Consider the following 17,360-nt stretch of genomic DNA (forward strand, 5'->3'; position numbering starts at 1 on the left):
GGAGATCTGTGTGTTGGATTGCTAGCCTAATTTTGCATTCCCTCTGGGGGAATAGGAAAGTACTTTTTGTTTTCAGGATTGGGAACAGAGAGGGGGAGTCTCTCTGTGTAGTTTCACAGAGCTTGTGTCTGTGTATCTCTCCAGGAGCACCTGGAAGGGGGAAGGGAAAAAGGATTATTTCCCTTTGTTGTGAGACTCAAGGGATTTGGGTCTTGGGGTCCCCAGGGAAGGTTTTTCAGAGGGACCAGAGTGCCCCAAAACACTCTAATTTTTTGGGTGGTGGCAGCAGGTACCAGGTCCAGGCTGGTGGCTAAGCTTGGAGGTTTTCATGCTAACCCCCATATTTTGGACGCTAAGGTCCAGATCTGGGAATAAAGTTATGACAATTATGGCAAAGGAGAATTTTAAGGAGGGATTCGAAGGAGGATAATGAGTTAGATTTGTGGATGTTGACAGGTTGATTATGAGTTTATGGGTGTTGCCATTTTCTTGTGCCTACTCCCCAGGGGAAGCGATCTGTTATCAGAGTAGGCCACAGACAGAACACTTAATACAAAATAAGCCAACCCCAATAGAACAGAGGGAACCTGCCTAGAGCAATGCATGTGGCACAGGCAGAGGTGAAAGTAAGCCGGTACGCCCAGGTACAACGTACCAGCAAGAGCCAGTGCGCCGTACCAAGGAGGATCATCTTCCCCTGGTGGCAATTTAAAGGGCCTGGGGCTTCCAGCAGTGGCTGGAGCCCCGGGCCCTTTAAACTGCCGCCAGAGACCTGCTGCCAGAGTCCTGGGGAAGTGGCAGCAGGGCTCGGGCAGCAATTTAAAGGGCCTGGGGTGCCTGCCGCAGCTACTGCCCTGGGCCCTTTAAATCATCCCCAGAGCCCTGGGGTAGCACTGGCGGGGCTCCAGTGGCTATTTAAAAGATCCGGGGTTGCAGCAGACACTACCACCCCAGCCCTTAAAATAGTCACCGGAGCCCCGCCGCTGCCTCCCCAGGGCTCCAGCAGTAGGGCTCTGGGGACAATTTAAAGGGTCCAGGAATCCAATAGCTGCTACCGCCCTGGGCCCTTTAAATCATCCCCGGAGCCTGCTGGAGCCCCATGGTAGCAGCAGCAGCCGGGGGCTCAGGTGGCAATTTAAAGGGCCAGGGGCTCAGCCGCCGCTACTGTCTCGGCCCTTAAAATAGCCACCATAGCACTGCCGCCACTACCCCAGGGCTCCGGCAGCAGGGCTCAGGTGGTGATTTAAAGGGCTCGGGGCTCCCACTGCAGCTACCCTCTGAGGTCCTTTAAATTGCCACCCGAGCCCCGCTGCTGGAGCCCTGGGGTAGCAGCAACAGCCAGGGGCTCAGGCAGTGATTTAAAGGGCATGGGGCTCCCGGCTGCCGCTACTGCAGTGGAGCCCCGAGCCCTTTAAAGCTCCGCCAGAGGCTGGGGCCCTCTCTGATGGTGATTTAAAGGACCCGGGGATCCACTGCGGTAGCAGCAGCTGGAGCCCTGGGCCCTTTAAATCACCTCCACGGCTCCCAGCCACCTCTGCAGCTGGTAGCTCCTGGGGCAATTTAAAGGGCTCAGATCTCCCAGCTGCTGCTACCACAGCCCTAACCCCAGGCCCTTTAAATCCTGATTTAAAGTGCTTGGGGATTTAAAGCCCCCCCCTCTTCCAGTTGAGGCCCCAACCCCTCCTAAAGACTCCGGAGTACCAGTAAGTCCTTTAAGTTACTTTCACCCCTGGGCACAGGTGAGTCCCATCCTGAAATTGGGTTATTTAATACAGAATTCCAGTTCACCTTTGTGAGGGCTTACCTGTCTCAGGATCTATACGGATCACTCTCCCTCCATCAATACAGGCCACCCAAAGTTTCCCTTCTGTGTCAATACACATTCCATCAGGCATTTGTTCCTCCTTTTCTAATTGGTACAAAACTTTACAGCAGGCTGTAGAAGGAATTATGAAGTCAGCACTGAGTGTGATAATTTAGCCCGGACACTATACCATATACCAATTTAACAAATTCATTGAACGTCTTCCACAGTCTCCTAAATGCTCTTACAAACAGATCAGCTCATTTTCGTAATGAAAGGCAGACAACAAACATTTGATTTGCACATGTGCCTAGAGATGGCTGATGGAGCACAGTTAGACTGATATAAATAAACAGCCATTAGAACTGCTGTCTGAGGCTATACTGCATTCAGATGCCTGTGCTTTTACCAAGCATAGAGCACAGATCTTTGCTGTGGAATAATTTGTTCTATCCATATTGCTCAACATATGAGCCCTAGGCCAGTTTATGACTATCACAAGCACAATGACTTTACTTTAGGTACTCACCACTCATCTCTGCCTGTGTGTTTTTTTCATATGCAAATCACAGAACTACTTAATTTAAATGTAGGTAATACATAATCTCTCCCAGACAAAGACCAGGAAGCCACTTTAATACAAAGAGATACTGGCTTCTTGTTGACCAGCTATAAACTCATTATTTAATTGGGCTTTGGACACCAAGGACATGATTGTCAAAACTAGACACAGAAAATTACATGCTAAAACTACAATCCAGTGTGGTGTTCTGCGCTAAACACTGAGGATGGAAAGGAGGTTAAGGATAACCTAGGCATGGCCCAATATCTAAATAAGTACTTTGCCTCAGTCTTTAATAAGGCTAATGAGGAGCTTAGGGGTAATGGAAGGATGACAAACGGGAATGAGGATATGGAGGTGGATATTCCCACATCTGAGGTAGAAGCCAAACTTGAACAGCTTAATGGGACAAAATCGGAGGGCCCAGACAATCTTCATCCGAGAATATTAAAGGAACTGGCGCATGAAATTGCAAGCCCGTTAGCGAGAATTTTTAATGAATCGGTAAACTCAGGAGTTGTACCGTACGACTGGAGAATTGCTAACATAGTTCCTATCTTTAAGAAAGGGAGAAAGAGTGATCCAAGTAATTATAGGCCTGTTAGTTTGACATCTGTAGTATGTAAGGTCTTGGAAAAAATTTTGAAGGAGAAAGTAGTTAAGGACATTGAGGTCAATGGTAATTGGGACAAATTACAACACCTTCTTTGAGAAGGTGACAGATTATTTAGAAAAAGGAAATGCAGTAGACCTAATTTACCTCGATTTCAGTAAGGCACGGTTCCACATGGGGAATTATTAGTCAAATTGGAAAAGATGGGAATCAATATGAAAATTGAAAGGTGGATAAGGAACTGGTTAAAGGGGAGACTACAACGGGTCGTACTGAAGGGTGAACTGTCAGGCTGGAAGGAGGTTACTAGTGGAGTTCCTCAGGGATCAATTTTGGGACCAATCTTATTTAACCTTTTTATTACTGACCTTGGCACAAAAAGCGGGAATGTGCTAATAAAGTTTGCGGATGACACAAAGCTGGAGGGTCTTGCTAACACGGAGAAGGACCGGGATATCATACAGGAAGATCTGGATGACCTTGTAAACTGGAGTAATAGTAATAGGATGAAATTTAATAGTGAAAAGTGCAAGGCCATGCACTTAGGGATTAATAATAAGAATATTAGATATAAATTGGGGACACATCAGTTGGAAGCAACAGAGGAGGAGATGGACCTTGGGGTATTGGTTGATCACAGGATGACTATGAGCTGCCAATGTGATATGGCCGTTAAAAAAGCTAATGCGGTTTTAGGATGCATCAGGCGAGGTATTTCCAGCAAAGATAAGGAGGTGTTAGTACTGTTATATAAGGCACTGATGAGACCCCACCTGGAATACTGTGTGCAGTTCTGGTCTCCCATGTTTAAGAAGGATGAATTCAAACTGGAACAGGTTCAGAGACGGGCTACTAGGATGATCCGAGGAATGGAAAGCCTGTCATGTGAAAGGAGACTCAAAGAGCTTGGCTTGTTTAGTCTAGCCAAAAGAAGGCTGAGGGGGGATATGCTTGTTCTTTATAAATATATCAGAGGGATTAATATTAGGGAGGGAGAGGGATTATTTAAGCTTACTACCAATGTAGACACAAGAACGAATGGGTATAAATTGGACACTAGGAAGTTTAGACTTGAAACTAGACAAAGGTTTCTAACCATTAGAGGAGTGAAGTTCTGGAACAGCCTTCCAAGGGGAGTAGTGGGGGCAAAAGACATAGCTGGCTTTAAGACTAAGCTTGATAAGTTTATGGAAGGGATGGTATGATGGGATAGCTTAATTTTGGCAATTGATCTTTGATTATCAGCAGATAAGTATGCCCAGTGATCGGTGATGGGATGGGATCTGAGTTACTGTGGAGAATTCTTTTCTGAGTGCTGGCTGGTGAGTCTTGCCCACATGCTCAGGGTTTAGCTGAGCACCATATTTGGGGTCGGGAAGGAATTTTCCTCTGGGGCAGATTGGCAGAGGCCCTGGAAGTTTTTCGCCTTCCTCTGCAGCATGGGGGTCACTTGCTGGTGGATTCTCTGCAGCTTGAGGTCTTCAAACCACAATTTGAAGACTTCAGTAACTCGGACATAGGTTAGGGGTTTGTTATAGAAGTGGATGGGTAGGGTTCTGTGGCCTGCTTTGTGCAGGGGGTCGGACTAGATGATCACATTGGTCCCTTCTGACCCTAGAGTCTATGAGTCTATGAGTCTATTGACTGCTAAGTCAATGGTGCTCTTCCCAGGTGCAGCAGTACACCTGTTTGGATTCTAATGTAAGACCAGGACCCTGGTTTGCAGCCATAATGGAGATTTGCCAGTATAAAATCAGGGTGAAAGGAGATTCAGGCTCACAGTGCTTTCATATTTTGGAAAGATAAGCGTCATGAAAAAATCTTCTCACCAAACATTTATAAAAATAGGCAGAGGAAATCTACCTAGTTGTATTCCACTTTTAAATACTTCATTTATATATGCATAAAGTCTGCACAGACTAGTGCACAAAGGGAACCAATTCAGTCATTTGAATCACAACTGACATGACATAATTAGTCTCAGCTGAATTGCTGCTATGTGAGATGGGCCAAAAAAAAGTTTCAATGAATGTTTGTTCAAGTCTTTAAATGAATTTGTGTCAGTTGTACTCACACTCCAGTCTCCTTTCTGCAATGACTATAGTAAGCAAGGAATATTTGCCCAAGCCATGGATTTTACATGAATGCTACAGAACATTTGTGGAGAATTGTAAATTTATACTTGTGAGCATTCCTCCTGGAAACCTGATTTTAAAAATATGCTTCTGTAATCAGGGAAGAGAAACATATGGTATGATCTCTTATGAGAGTTAATAGAAAGTGTACCAGTAGATGGCACTCAAGAATATGTAACAATGTTTATGGGTTTTGCAGGATAGATACAATCTGTTGTGAATGTGCACTGCAAACAGCTTCTGTTGTGGAACTCTTAACATCAGCTCTTAACTTGACCTAGCTGTCCAAACAAAACAGATTCTGAATTCTCACAATGAACTGTTCATGAACACGCTAGAATCCAAGAAATGTTCACCAAATAATTTTGTGTCATAGATTGTGAATTTCTTTTTCTATTGACAATTTGTGAACAGAAAAATGTATAAATTTGTCATCTACTTCACAGACAATTACACACCCGGCTCTTGCTGAAGGAAATCAAACTACATTGATTTAACTGATTTAAGAAAAACATCTGTACCGATTTTTCCTGTGTGCACATCATAGTCAAAGGCACGGACAGCATACGCCAGGCTATCAATATGAAAGAAGGTTCTGTGATCCAGTGACCAATCCAATCCATTAGAGATGTCCACCTGGTCTAACTGCTTCACTACAAAATAATCAGGAAAGAGCGTGTAGAGAGCACCTTGGCGTCTCGCTCGCACACCAGGTTCTGTCTCCTCAGCCATGGTACCTAAAAGGATAATGGGATCAGTAGTTGGAAAGTGCAGCAGCCTGGAGAATCTTTACACCCTGGTAACTACAATAATGACCTCCTCATGTTCTCCTTGGGGTATATGGAGCTCCCACTGAACTACGTGGATGTTCCATGCACGGAGGGATTGTAAAATCAGGTCCTGTGACTGAGGTGAAGACCTACGAAAAAGCAGCTAGATGGAGGAAAGGGGAGAAAAAAAAATCACACCAGGAACAGAAAGAGAAGAGGTACTCTCAGTCTGAGGGAAAGTTGAAGAAGGATCAGGTCAGAAGCAGTTCTTTCTTGGGGAAGTGATCCCGATTTACCACCATACAAGCATCCACTAATCTCATGTAGTTTAAAGCTCAGACACAGCCCTTAGAAGATCACCATAATATAGCAAAGAGATGAGGTTCTACCCACAATCCTCAGGTAGTTAAAGCAAACTTGAGGGCAAATGGCACACACCCTCATGTTTCTCACTGTTTCTCAATATAACGCGGTTTCATCTATAACGTAGTAAGATTTTTTGGCTCCCGAGGACAGCGTTATATCAGGGTAGAGGTGTACCGTAAACATATTTTACCTAGGTTATTAATAAAGACTTAGAATAACAGAAATGAAAGATTTTTATAAATTCAATTTACATGTCACCATTAAAGCTCTTTCACTTGTTTATTTTTTGCATGTCTCCACTTGAAAAATGAAAGTGAAGCCGGTTTCACTGTTTGCTTGAGGTTTTGGCGGTGGTGTTGCTGTGGATTTTTTTTTTTTTACAGTCATTTTCAAGTTGCTGTAATTATTGAGTTTTTAGTGCCCCAGGGGAATATTTAAGTGTTATTTTTACTTTGTAGAAATCCTTCTATTGGTCATAAATTTTATAAAAGCTTGTTTTACAATATTTGAGCCAAATTTTAAGTTGGGATTGTCCACTCATCACATACAGATATGAACAGCATATATACAAAAATAATATTTCTCTTTCATTTTTCTAACTTTAGGCTGCTGCAAGACAAGGAAATAAGAATAAAGTTAACACCACATCAACCCTTAATATAGTAAATTCCAGTCTGAAATTAGAGTAACTACTGTTGGTAAATACACCTCAACTGCTAGAACAGGGCCTCATCCTCAGGGCCTCATCCTCCCTGATTGAACTAACCTCATTAACTCTAGCTTGCCTGCATATATATACCTGCCCCTGGAAATTTCCACTACATGCATCTGACAGAATATAGTTGACATAACACATTTGGACCTGTTTCTGGAACCACTGCCAAGCATAGAAATTACTGTCACGACTCTGTAGATCTGCTCCCAGTAGTAACTGCTGTGTTTGGTAGCAAGTGTTTTTAGAATCAGGCCTTTAATTTGAATCTATAATGTAAATCTGAGGCGGGGCGGGAACCAGTGCATGAAATCCTGGCTCCATTGAAGTCAATGGCAAAACTCCCATTGACTTCAAAAGGACCCAAGATTTCACCCAACAACCAATACAAATCACTCACTGACCTCTTTACATGTCTAGTAAATAGCTTGTATTTTTGCCTGGCTAGGCACAATTAAAAAATCATGTCCAGCCAACAAAAACATAGCCACTTACCAGACAGACAAGGCTACCTGTCTGCCCCTGCTACATCCAGGCCAGCCTCACTTTAGGCTGTGAGTCCCTCTTCCTGACCTGTCTCACAATCAGAGGCATCCAAATACCTCTTTCTGAGTCCATGCTTCTGCAGTAATAGAAGTACCAATTCTCACACACTTCACCTATTGCTGCGTGAAGCTCAGCTGAAGAATCAAATTCCCAGACAATAAAAGTACAATACCCGTTAGAAATAGTCCTACTTCATTGAGAGTGAAAATCCTGTCAGAAACATACCAGCAAAAAACCTCCCCTTTGGATCCACTTTCCCATCATTGAACCTGTTGTTTGGCTTATCCTGTTCAAGTTCTGCAATAGTGGTTACTGACTCCGTTTCCCAGTTTAAAAAGGCAAATCTGGTTCCCAGGGCAATGACATAACCCCCGCACTTTCGAAGGGCCACTGAGCCAATGCGAGCATCTGCAAACAAGAGAGAGAGGAGAAACAGGAGAAATTCAGTGAGTGTCAGATCATGTTATATCATAGGCTCTATATCCAGCTTGACATCACCTTCTCACTAGACGTGCAGTGCCATTTCTTAGCTCCTTAAGGGCATGGCTGAGATCAGTAACTGAATGGAGAAAAACTGGTTGAAGCTGAATCCAGGAAAGACTGAGGTAATGTGAGTAGGAGGAGTGAGGCACTCTGAAGAACTTACCACATCTATAACATTACCTTCCATTCAGATCATTAACATAGCTTGTAGTCTTAGTGTTCTCCTAGGCTCCTCACTATTTCTAAACACTCAAGCACCCAGAGCCAAGAAAATAATCCATTTCACCTGCCACTGCCGGGAAAACTGTGCCCTTTCCTATTGACTTTGGACTTGCATTTCAAATCACCACCTTGATAACTATAATTCTGTGCCTTGTTGACTTGGGCCACCTCCTACTAAACAATTTCATCAGTCTCAATAGAAAGTAAAAGGATGGCATGAAATACTATAAACGACTTGTGGCTCTGTATAGGAATAAAGATAACCATATGTACAGTAAGATATCACCACTGATGTAGCATCACTGTTGCACAATTGAGATAAATCTCATGCAAAGTATGCCTTGTAAGGTATCATTGGAAAGGTTGTGTTTTGTTGAACAAAGTTATCCTGTTTAAACTTATTATCATCATGTATGAAGTTATGGATCTTTGCTGTGTGTTTGTATCTTGAACATGTTGTGTTCCAAGGTAACACCCACAGGGCAGATTTACATCAAGACCAGCCAGCCATGGTTGATGGGCCATTAAAAAGAATCAGCTTTTCCAGCGGGCCCCTCCCGAGGATGCCTCCGAGAGCATGTAGACAATGGATGCCTCATGACTCAGCAAGGGCACATAGAACATGTGATCCCTGACTCCATGTTTGAGACAGTAACTTTCCATACACATGGGTTGGAGGGTGGGGGGGCTATCAGTGGGAGAGTGTGACATCATCTCCTTGCTTCTTTCCTACTCCACATTTCAGAATTATGATTTCTAACAAAGAAGAGCTTTGAACAATGGACTGAGGACCCCAATATTTGAGATGAAACAGAGAGATTTATTACGAACTGGCAGATTTAACATCACTGCTATTATCCTGATCTACAAACTCTGAAATCAACTGTAATGGATATGATTCATTATAACCTCTTAATAACACTCTTCTTTATTAATTATTATATTATATTATATTATATTATATTAATAAACTTTTAGTTTTTAGGAACTAAAGGATTGGCTACCAGCATGGTTTGGGGGTAAGATCTGAAGTATATTTGGACCTGAGGTGTGTGTCTGGTTCCTTGGAATGAGAAGAATCTCATAGATGTGATTCTTGATTTTAATAATCATTTATCACAGAACTCTGGTTTGTCTGAATGGTGCATGAGGGGTTAGAGGGCCTGAATGGGATTGTCTGTGGCTACATAACAACTAGTATAGCAGTTTGGAAGTACATAGTTGTTACTGGCTTAGTGAAACCTTATGATACACTATACCGCCATTTTGGGGAACATGCCCTGTTTTATGGCAGTCTGACCTGAGATTGGCATTCTTAGCTGTGTACCATACTAGACAGCATGACACTACTAACTGACAAACTAACTTGGGTACGTGGCTACAACGCCACTGCATACAAACGACTATCAGAAGAGATAGATCAGCTATAACACATGGGAAAAAACAACCTAAAAGGTACAGAAACAAAGCAGCAAACAAGTTTTAAGACTTAGCCTGGTACTGTCTTACCCACAGACACACTGTGCACTTTGTTGGTGACTGAGTTCCAGCGGCAAACTTTCTGTGAATTAATATCCACATATACAAGTGCATTTTCCCTTTCTTCCCATACTGGGCACTCTCCCATCCTGTTCTTCTCCTTCACAACAGACTCAATCTTAATAGAACACATGGCCTGAGAGGAGGAGAGCAAAAGATGAATCACATGAAAAATTCATTTTAACAAACGAAGGCTTACTGTATTGAATTTTTATAGAAACATCATATTTAGAGCAGAAATTAGGAAACTATATGGTCCCATAGATGCCACACAGGATTAGTGAATATTTGGGGAATCCCATCCATCTAGTATCCGGTTCTTATATGGGTTCCATTATTATCTTATCTTAGCACCTCACAATCTAGGACTCGAATATTGAGACTTCCAGTGTGAGGATCCCAGATTTATAACCGGACAAATTACCTTATGCTAAAACTTGATAAAAACTCAAGGTGATATTTTCAAGCCTCATATTTGCTAAGCAGGCTTCTGGAAAGAGAAAGGGAAAATAGGGAATAAACAAAAATGGGGGGTGGGGGAGGAGCTAAACATGAAAAAGAGCTAAATTTTATAGTTAGACTAGGTGGGTGAGGTAATATATCTTTTATTGGACCAACATCTGTTGGAGAGAGACAAGTTTTTGACCTTACAGAGATCTCGAAAGCTTGTCTCTCTCACCAACAGAAGTTGGTCCAGTAAAATATGTTACCTCACCCACCTTGTCTCTCTAATATCCTAGGACCAACATAGCTACAGCTACACTGCATACAAACTTTATTATTAATATTCATTTTTCTACATGTATTTTCTGATGTTTCCTTGAAGTAGTCCCTCCTTCCCCCCAAATTCTAGGACATGGGTTTAATATTTTTGTGGTGTTGCCAAGTGTTAATTCAGTATTTGAGCCAAATTTTAAGTTGGGATTGTCCACTCATCACATACAGATATGAATGTGATTGTAGTGTAGGAGTCGGGGGAGCAGGATTTAAAAGGTAATAGGTAAAAATAATATTTCAAGAACATAAGATCCCTCTCATTAATTATCAATTTATATATATATATATATACACACACACACATACACACACATAAGATCCCTCTCATTAATATATATATATATATATATTAATGAGAGGGATCTTATGTATGTACCCACCTTATAGTAGCTTCATCTATCCACCAGTAGCTGAAAGCCTGCTCTATCACACAGGTGTAATATGTAAAGTCATATGGTAAAAAAGCCAAAAATGGCTAAGAACTTAAAAGAGGGATGGTAGCAGACTGTGAAACCCAGTGATGATTCAACCTGATGATATTCTGAACAAAAAGCTTGCAATCATGCTTATAGCTGTTTCCCTTGCTGCACACTGACCCAACAGACATCTAGGCTTCAGAGTGATATTTGGGGTTATTGTGTGTGCTGGTTGTGTTGCTGTCTGGGTGATTGTGTTGATTTGTGTCTGGGATGGTTGATTGTGCTGAAAGATTGTATGGGTGGCAAATGAAAGGAGTGTTGATTTGGGTCTAGGAAAATTGTGCTGGGAGATTTGTTTTGATTTGTTCATGTGGCAAATGAGGGATGTGCACTACCATGAGGGGTTCTGTGTGTTTGGAGTTATTGTGTACGCTGGCTGTGTTGTTGTGGGGAGCTTGTGTTGGGCAGAGAGAGTTGTATGGATTTCTGTGGGTGGCAGATTAGGGTTTTATAGTGAGGTGAGACGCTGTGCGTGTTTGGGGTTATTGCATGTGCTGGTTGTGTTGCTGTCTGGGTGATTGTGTTGATTTGTGTCTGGGATGGTTGGTTGTGCTGAAAGATTGTATGGGTGGCAAATGACAGGAGTGTATTGTGGTGAGGGGCTGTGTGTGTTTATATGCTGATTGTGTTGATTCGTTTCTAGAGGGAGTTGTGCTGGGAGATTTCTGTTTATTTGTGCAGGTGGTGAATAAGGAGTGTGTGCTGTGGTGAGAGGCTGTGTGTGTGTTTGGGGTTAATGTGTGTGCTGGTTATGTGGTTTGGAAGAACTATGGCAGTGGGGCCAAATAATCTGCCATTTTTGTAGTCTCCCTCATACAACCAATTAAATGGTTGCATGCAAATTATCTATAGAGTAAGGACGGTGATTGGCTGAGTAACCTCTGGTTCCACAGTGGTCTAGGCTTTTGGCGTGGCACAGATACATGCCTTGATGTTGCACAGATGCAGTTTGTAAAGCTGAAAATGGCTGAAAACTTTAAAATTGGACAGTAACAGACTGTGAAACTCAGTGATGGCTGAACCTGGTGATATGCTTGTAACTCTTTCTATCACTTCACACTGACTCAACAGACATTCCAGGCTTCAGAGTGACACACAGGGCTTGACTTTGCAACCTGAATAAGGGTCTTGTAACATATATTGTGTGTGTAATTTCCTAGCTTTTTAAAAAAGCAAACTGAAAAAAAATGAAGCTCCACTGTGTGGTATCACAGTGACTAGAGCTGGGAAGAGAATGTTTTGCAGAGGATTTTGAAACTTGGTCTTGTTCCAATTCAGAAAAAGTTTGACATTCTCTGTGAAAATGGAATTACTGTTCTCCTCCCAGCTCTACTGGGAGCCTGGACTCTGGGGCAGTTTGTAAGCCACAAGAGCCCCAACTCCGAGACACCCCACTTGGCAGACTATCCTGGAGCAGCAGATCCTGGAGGCCTGTGCTACCAAGAAGCCTCAAGGCTGGGAGCTAGGGCTCTCAGGGCTTCCAGGCTCCCTGCTCTCCATCAGCCCACCTGATGCCTAATGAGGCATTGGGAACTTGAAAGCTGGGATGCTCCAGCAGTTTGCCAGGCAGGCAGCAGGCTGTGTAGACATACCCTAGGTCTCCATACGTCTCATTTTCCAAAGGGTTTCACATTTAACATGCCTAATCTTAGTTTGTAAGTTCTGTGGGCAGGAACTATGCAGGAGATTCTCAAAAGCACAAATGGCAATTGGGTCCCTAATGATCATTGAAAGTCATTTGTGTTTTTGAAAGTTTTCCCCTTTATGTCTTCCTCTGAGTTTTGTACAGTATGCCACAGACATGATTTACTAAATCCCTCATGTGGATCACCCCTGAGGTGAATAATCAGGAAAGTTAACATTCCAAAGAGAAACCAATGAATCCTAACATACTTTCATGAAAATAATAACATCTGGTTCACTTTTTATGATTATATTGATATTTTAGTCTCTTAAAATCATGCCTCAGCCACTTTCAGAGCAGACGTGGTCAACATGTATCATCAAAATCCTTTGCATATTGAAACATCTCAAAGTTACCATTGCTTTGAGGAGGCAAGAAGTATTTCTGTTTAGGAACTAAAAGCCATATGACAACAAAACATCCATTCTGATGTAAAAAAATAAACTGTATAATTAAAAATTTCTTTCCAAGAGTTCTCTTAAAATAGTATTTCTGAATTTTAAATACTTTGTATCTTTAAAATCATTGTTGTTGCAAAATTTGTGTCTTCAGTATGTATTAGATATATTCAAAGAATCTACTATTAACCACTGGCTACTAAGTGTCCTTGTCCATTTCTCTCTCTCTCTCTCTCTCTCTCACACACACACACACACACACACACACACACACACACACACACACACACACACACACACACACACACACACACACACACACACACACACACACTCAATATCAACTTGAGATTGAAATCTTGAACAATGCAACAACTGATACTTTAAGTTTCTGTCCAACTGAACAATATTCTGTGAAAGATAATTAAGTAATTTTGGGAACACACACAATTTAAACAACACTGCAATTTTAACACAGACAAAAAGGCAGAATATTCAACCAAGCTATGGGGCACAAAGAGGAAATGTGATACTATTCAGCTAATAAGGACTAAGTAAAGAACACAGCTCCAGCAGCTGAATCCAACGACTGGGTTGATGTCTTCTTTCCTATGCTGACCCAGTAAAACTGTCAGCAATTTCAGAAATTAAAAATGTGTAATAGTTGATGTTATCTATACTTAGTAGTTTACATTTTCTGTGCAGTCATCAGTCACATGAATGATGAGGCATGAAACAAGGCCTTGAAAATGGTCTGTTTCACATTGCCAGCAGCATCAGGACAACCTGAGAAGTGGAAAAGTCTTGTTCAGCATTTTTCTTTGAGCTGTCATTGGGAGCAAAGGAGGAAAATCCAGATATTTCACCATTCATATTCCCCAATGATTAGCCCAGACTTTTTAAATTTAGACACAATGACTAGAGGGATAAAATGAGGGGGAAAGGGATTTTGTAGTACAATGTCATGTGAGACCTCAAGGAAGGATAGTCATGTGCATAAGATACTGTGTTCTTTAAAATGGTAGTTAAAAAGCCATGTCAACACTATAAACACTTAGCCAGCACAGCTATACTGGCAAACCCCCCTCATGTAGTGTATGCCAACAGAAAGAGGTTTTCTGTTAGCATAACATTGTGATGTTGCACTCCATATGTTTTATGGAAATATGCTTATGAGTGTGAATATGATGTAACTGGAATATGCGTTATGCAAAATATCTCTTGTAAGGTTTAGAATCTTGATGGCTCCCACTGACTAAGACAATTGGTTGTAAATGGTTTATTTACCTGCAAACCTTCTTGTGTATGTGTGTGCCAACCCAGGAAGAATGGAGACTAGGGGTCTAACAGCGACATGTGATCATGTCACATGATACTGGAATCCATCTTAATCCTTGTACTTTTCCATTGATGAGGCGGGGGTGGGGATAAGCACAGACAAAAGATTCCCGCCTTGTGCTAAAGCTATAAAAGAGGGTGGAGCAGGACAACGGAGGCTGCCAATCATGAGAAAACCCCTGCTTACCACCTGAGATGTCTGTTGGATCTAACAAAGACTGTACCAGAGGAACAGATTGGGCCCAGGCTAGGAAGGAGTCTAGTCTGTGAAAGAAGCTTATTGGAACATCTCTGAGGGTGAGATATTACCTGCAATCAGTTTCGTAATGTATTAGACTTAGACTTGCATGTTTTTGCTTTATTTTGCTTGGTGACTTACTTTGTTCTGTCTGTTATTACTTGAAACCACTTAAATCCTACTTTTTATACTTAATAAAATCACTTTTATTTATTAATAAACCCAGAGTAAGTGATTAATACCTGGGGGAGCAAAAATCTCTCTCTATCGGTAATATAGAGCACAAACAATTTATGAATTTACCCTATATAGCTTTATACAGAGTAAAACAGATTTATTTGGGGTTTGGCTCCCATTGGACACTGGGTGTCCGGGTGCTGGAGGCAGGTAACTTGCTGAACTGTTTTCAGTTAAGTCTGAGTTTTGGGGGCACGGACCAGACCCTTGGTCTGTGTTGCAGCAGGCTAGAGTGTCTGGCTCAACAAGTCAGGGTTCTGGAAGTCCCAAGCGGCAGGGAAAATAGGATCAGAGATAATTTTAGCACATCAGGTGACAGTCCCAAGGGAATCTCTGTGACCGAACCCGTCACAAACACCACCACCTCCCCTAATGACATAAGCTAAATCAGTGTTTTGTCATCAGGCCCAAACAGGGGAGCTGCAGAATTCTTGTATTTGTGTGTGTTTCACGAGCGTTTGTGCCAGGCTCCATTTCACAGCATGGAGCCTACTGGCCTCTCTTTCTTACAGCGAGCTGACTGAAAAATTTTCACCAAAGTTTTTTGCTACTAAAAAAAAATGCTTTTTTGACTAAATGGAAGTTTTTTGGGAAAAAAATTCTGTTTTCATCAAAAAAGTGAAAATCAAAAGAATTGTTCATTTCTGTTGGTCAGAAACTGAAAAATTGTCATATTTTAAATAAGCCCCCCAAAATCCATTTTCATCAAGAAATTTTCATGGGAAAAACACATTTCCCAACCAGCACTGCTTTTCTGTTGCCAAAACTAGCATGGCCATAATGTTTAATACCATAGTGCCAACATGAAATGAAGCAATGCAAAGAAGTGAAGTAATAACCATAACAATAAAAACAAATGCACTGTTTTCTCACAGAGCAATCTGGATGCAATTAGTCAGTCAGTCATCCAAGCTGTGAGGCAGCTACGAAAACAGCATCACAATGAAAAATTACATCTCACATAGAGCTAGATGTAAATGCTCTGTGAAAGTGCAAACATGGGGGAAGGAGGCTGTGAAAAACTCATCGTCACCCTGCCCAACAGCCAGGCACAGTTGCTGTCCCTGTGCTCCCCAAAGCATATGAAGTGCTTCTGCAATGTGCCCCTTGAGGTGCAAGACACTCCAAAGCAGGGCCCAGGCTTGCACTCATACGCACCAGCCAGCAAAGTTAACCCAGCATGCAGTGAGATGCATATTTTACTCATTAAATCTCAGAAATTCTCCCAGGGTAGTGCATCTCTCTATCCCTCATCCCCACCAAAACAGGACTGTATCTATAAAAACATGATTGAACCCACAATTATGCAAGCGCACGCGCACACACACACACACACACACACACACAGACATGCACACAGTAAAAGTTTACCTCAACTTTTCCGTCTTTATCTTCAGTTAATTTGCTTCTTGTCCTATTGTTCTGTGAAATAGAAAAATTCTCTGTTGAAATTGTCAACCTAATTGTATTCATAGATCATGATTACATCCCTCTGCAACATCACCTGAGGGTTCCTTGTTCCGTGATAGTACTTCCCCCTGCCCCCAACACCAAGATTACACACACATACAGATTATTTTGTCTCTCCTGATATCTTACCCTCAAAATCCTTATGCAATGGCTGTTGGGTTCTTTTACTTCTAGTTTTCCTAAACTGAAGGTGATAGTTAAGACACTGAATTGCTATACTAAGGCACTATTACTTCTGTGCATGAGATTCATATGCTATTATAAATACACACACACACACACACACACACACATTTTATTTACATATTACACACACCAGAGAACAACATTGGGTTTGTCAATATGGCATTACAAATATTTACTAATTCTCTCTCTAGCTCGCTCCTTTCCTCTTAACTGCCCCACTTCTTCCCTCTAGGTATCCAATTTTACACCTACTAGAATCTCCTTTCTTTGGATGTAACCTGCATTTTGCAGTTTGACTCTCTCCTCCTTAGTATTTGCCATTCTCCCCCCTTTCAGAGTCAACAACAAACTTGTTTGAATTTACACTGTTAATAAACAGGCATAAATGCCACTACTAACCTCTGTGGTATCCCACTTGGCAATGTTTTCCAAAATCTACTGAAAAGTTATCTTCATGTAACTTCCTTCTAGTTCGAAGAATCCCTGTTGAATGAAACTTAGATCAGGAAGATTTTGGATCCCAAGGTAGTAATTACTTTATTGCTTACTTCAGTAGAAACTATTTCTCAGGTAAAGGAGTACTTTGATTTTCCCAGGTCGGTTGGAAATAAATACACTCACCAGTGACTATAGATTTAGAACACAAGTGAAAAAACCTTCAGGGCACAGCAGCTGCTCCTCCTGATATGGCTTTTCCTGTTGTTGAGTTCTTGCCCAACCCTACCTGAAATCAATGCAAGTAAGTCTCTGTTCAGGACATAGCAACATAAATGAACAAATGTATTAAAACAAATATGAAGA

The 17,360-nt window shown here is 41.8% G+C and overlaps 1 protein-coding gene across 2 annotated transcripts in view; it reads right to left on the reverse strand.

Annotated features, from left to right (window-relative positions):
• The window catches only part of LOC127032368 (regucalcin-like), a 32,931-nt gene extending 15,888 nt beyond the window's left edge, over positions 1-17,043 (reverse strand). For both annotated transcript variants that reach the window (XM_050919573.1, XM_050919581.1), the window contains exons 1-5: positions 16,959-17,043; positions 9,723-9,888; positions 7,734-7,916; positions 5,636-5,851; positions 1,805-1,936 (exon numbers count right to left, since the gene is read on the reverse strand). In XM_050919573.1, the coding sequence (XP_050775530.1) occupies positions 1,805-1,936; positions 5,636-5,851; positions 7,734-7,916; positions 9,723-9,885 (694 nt within the window). In that variant the 5' untranslated portion in view covers positions 9,886-9,888; positions 16,959-17,043. The remainder of the gene's footprint in view (positions 1-1,804; positions 1,937-5,635; positions 5,852-7,733; positions 7,917-9,722; positions 9,889-16,958) is intronic.
• Positions 17,044-17,360: the final 317 nt, after the last annotated feature.

This window comes from Gopherus flavomarginatus, chromosome 1 (genome assembly GCF_025201925.1).
Source record: "Gopherus flavomarginatus isolate rGopFla2 chromosome 1, rGopFla2.mat.asm, whole genome shotgun sequence".
In the NCBI taxonomy this organism is placed as follows: domain Eukaryota; kingdom Metazoa; phylum Chordata; order Testudines; family Testudinidae; genus Gopherus; species Gopherus flavomarginatus.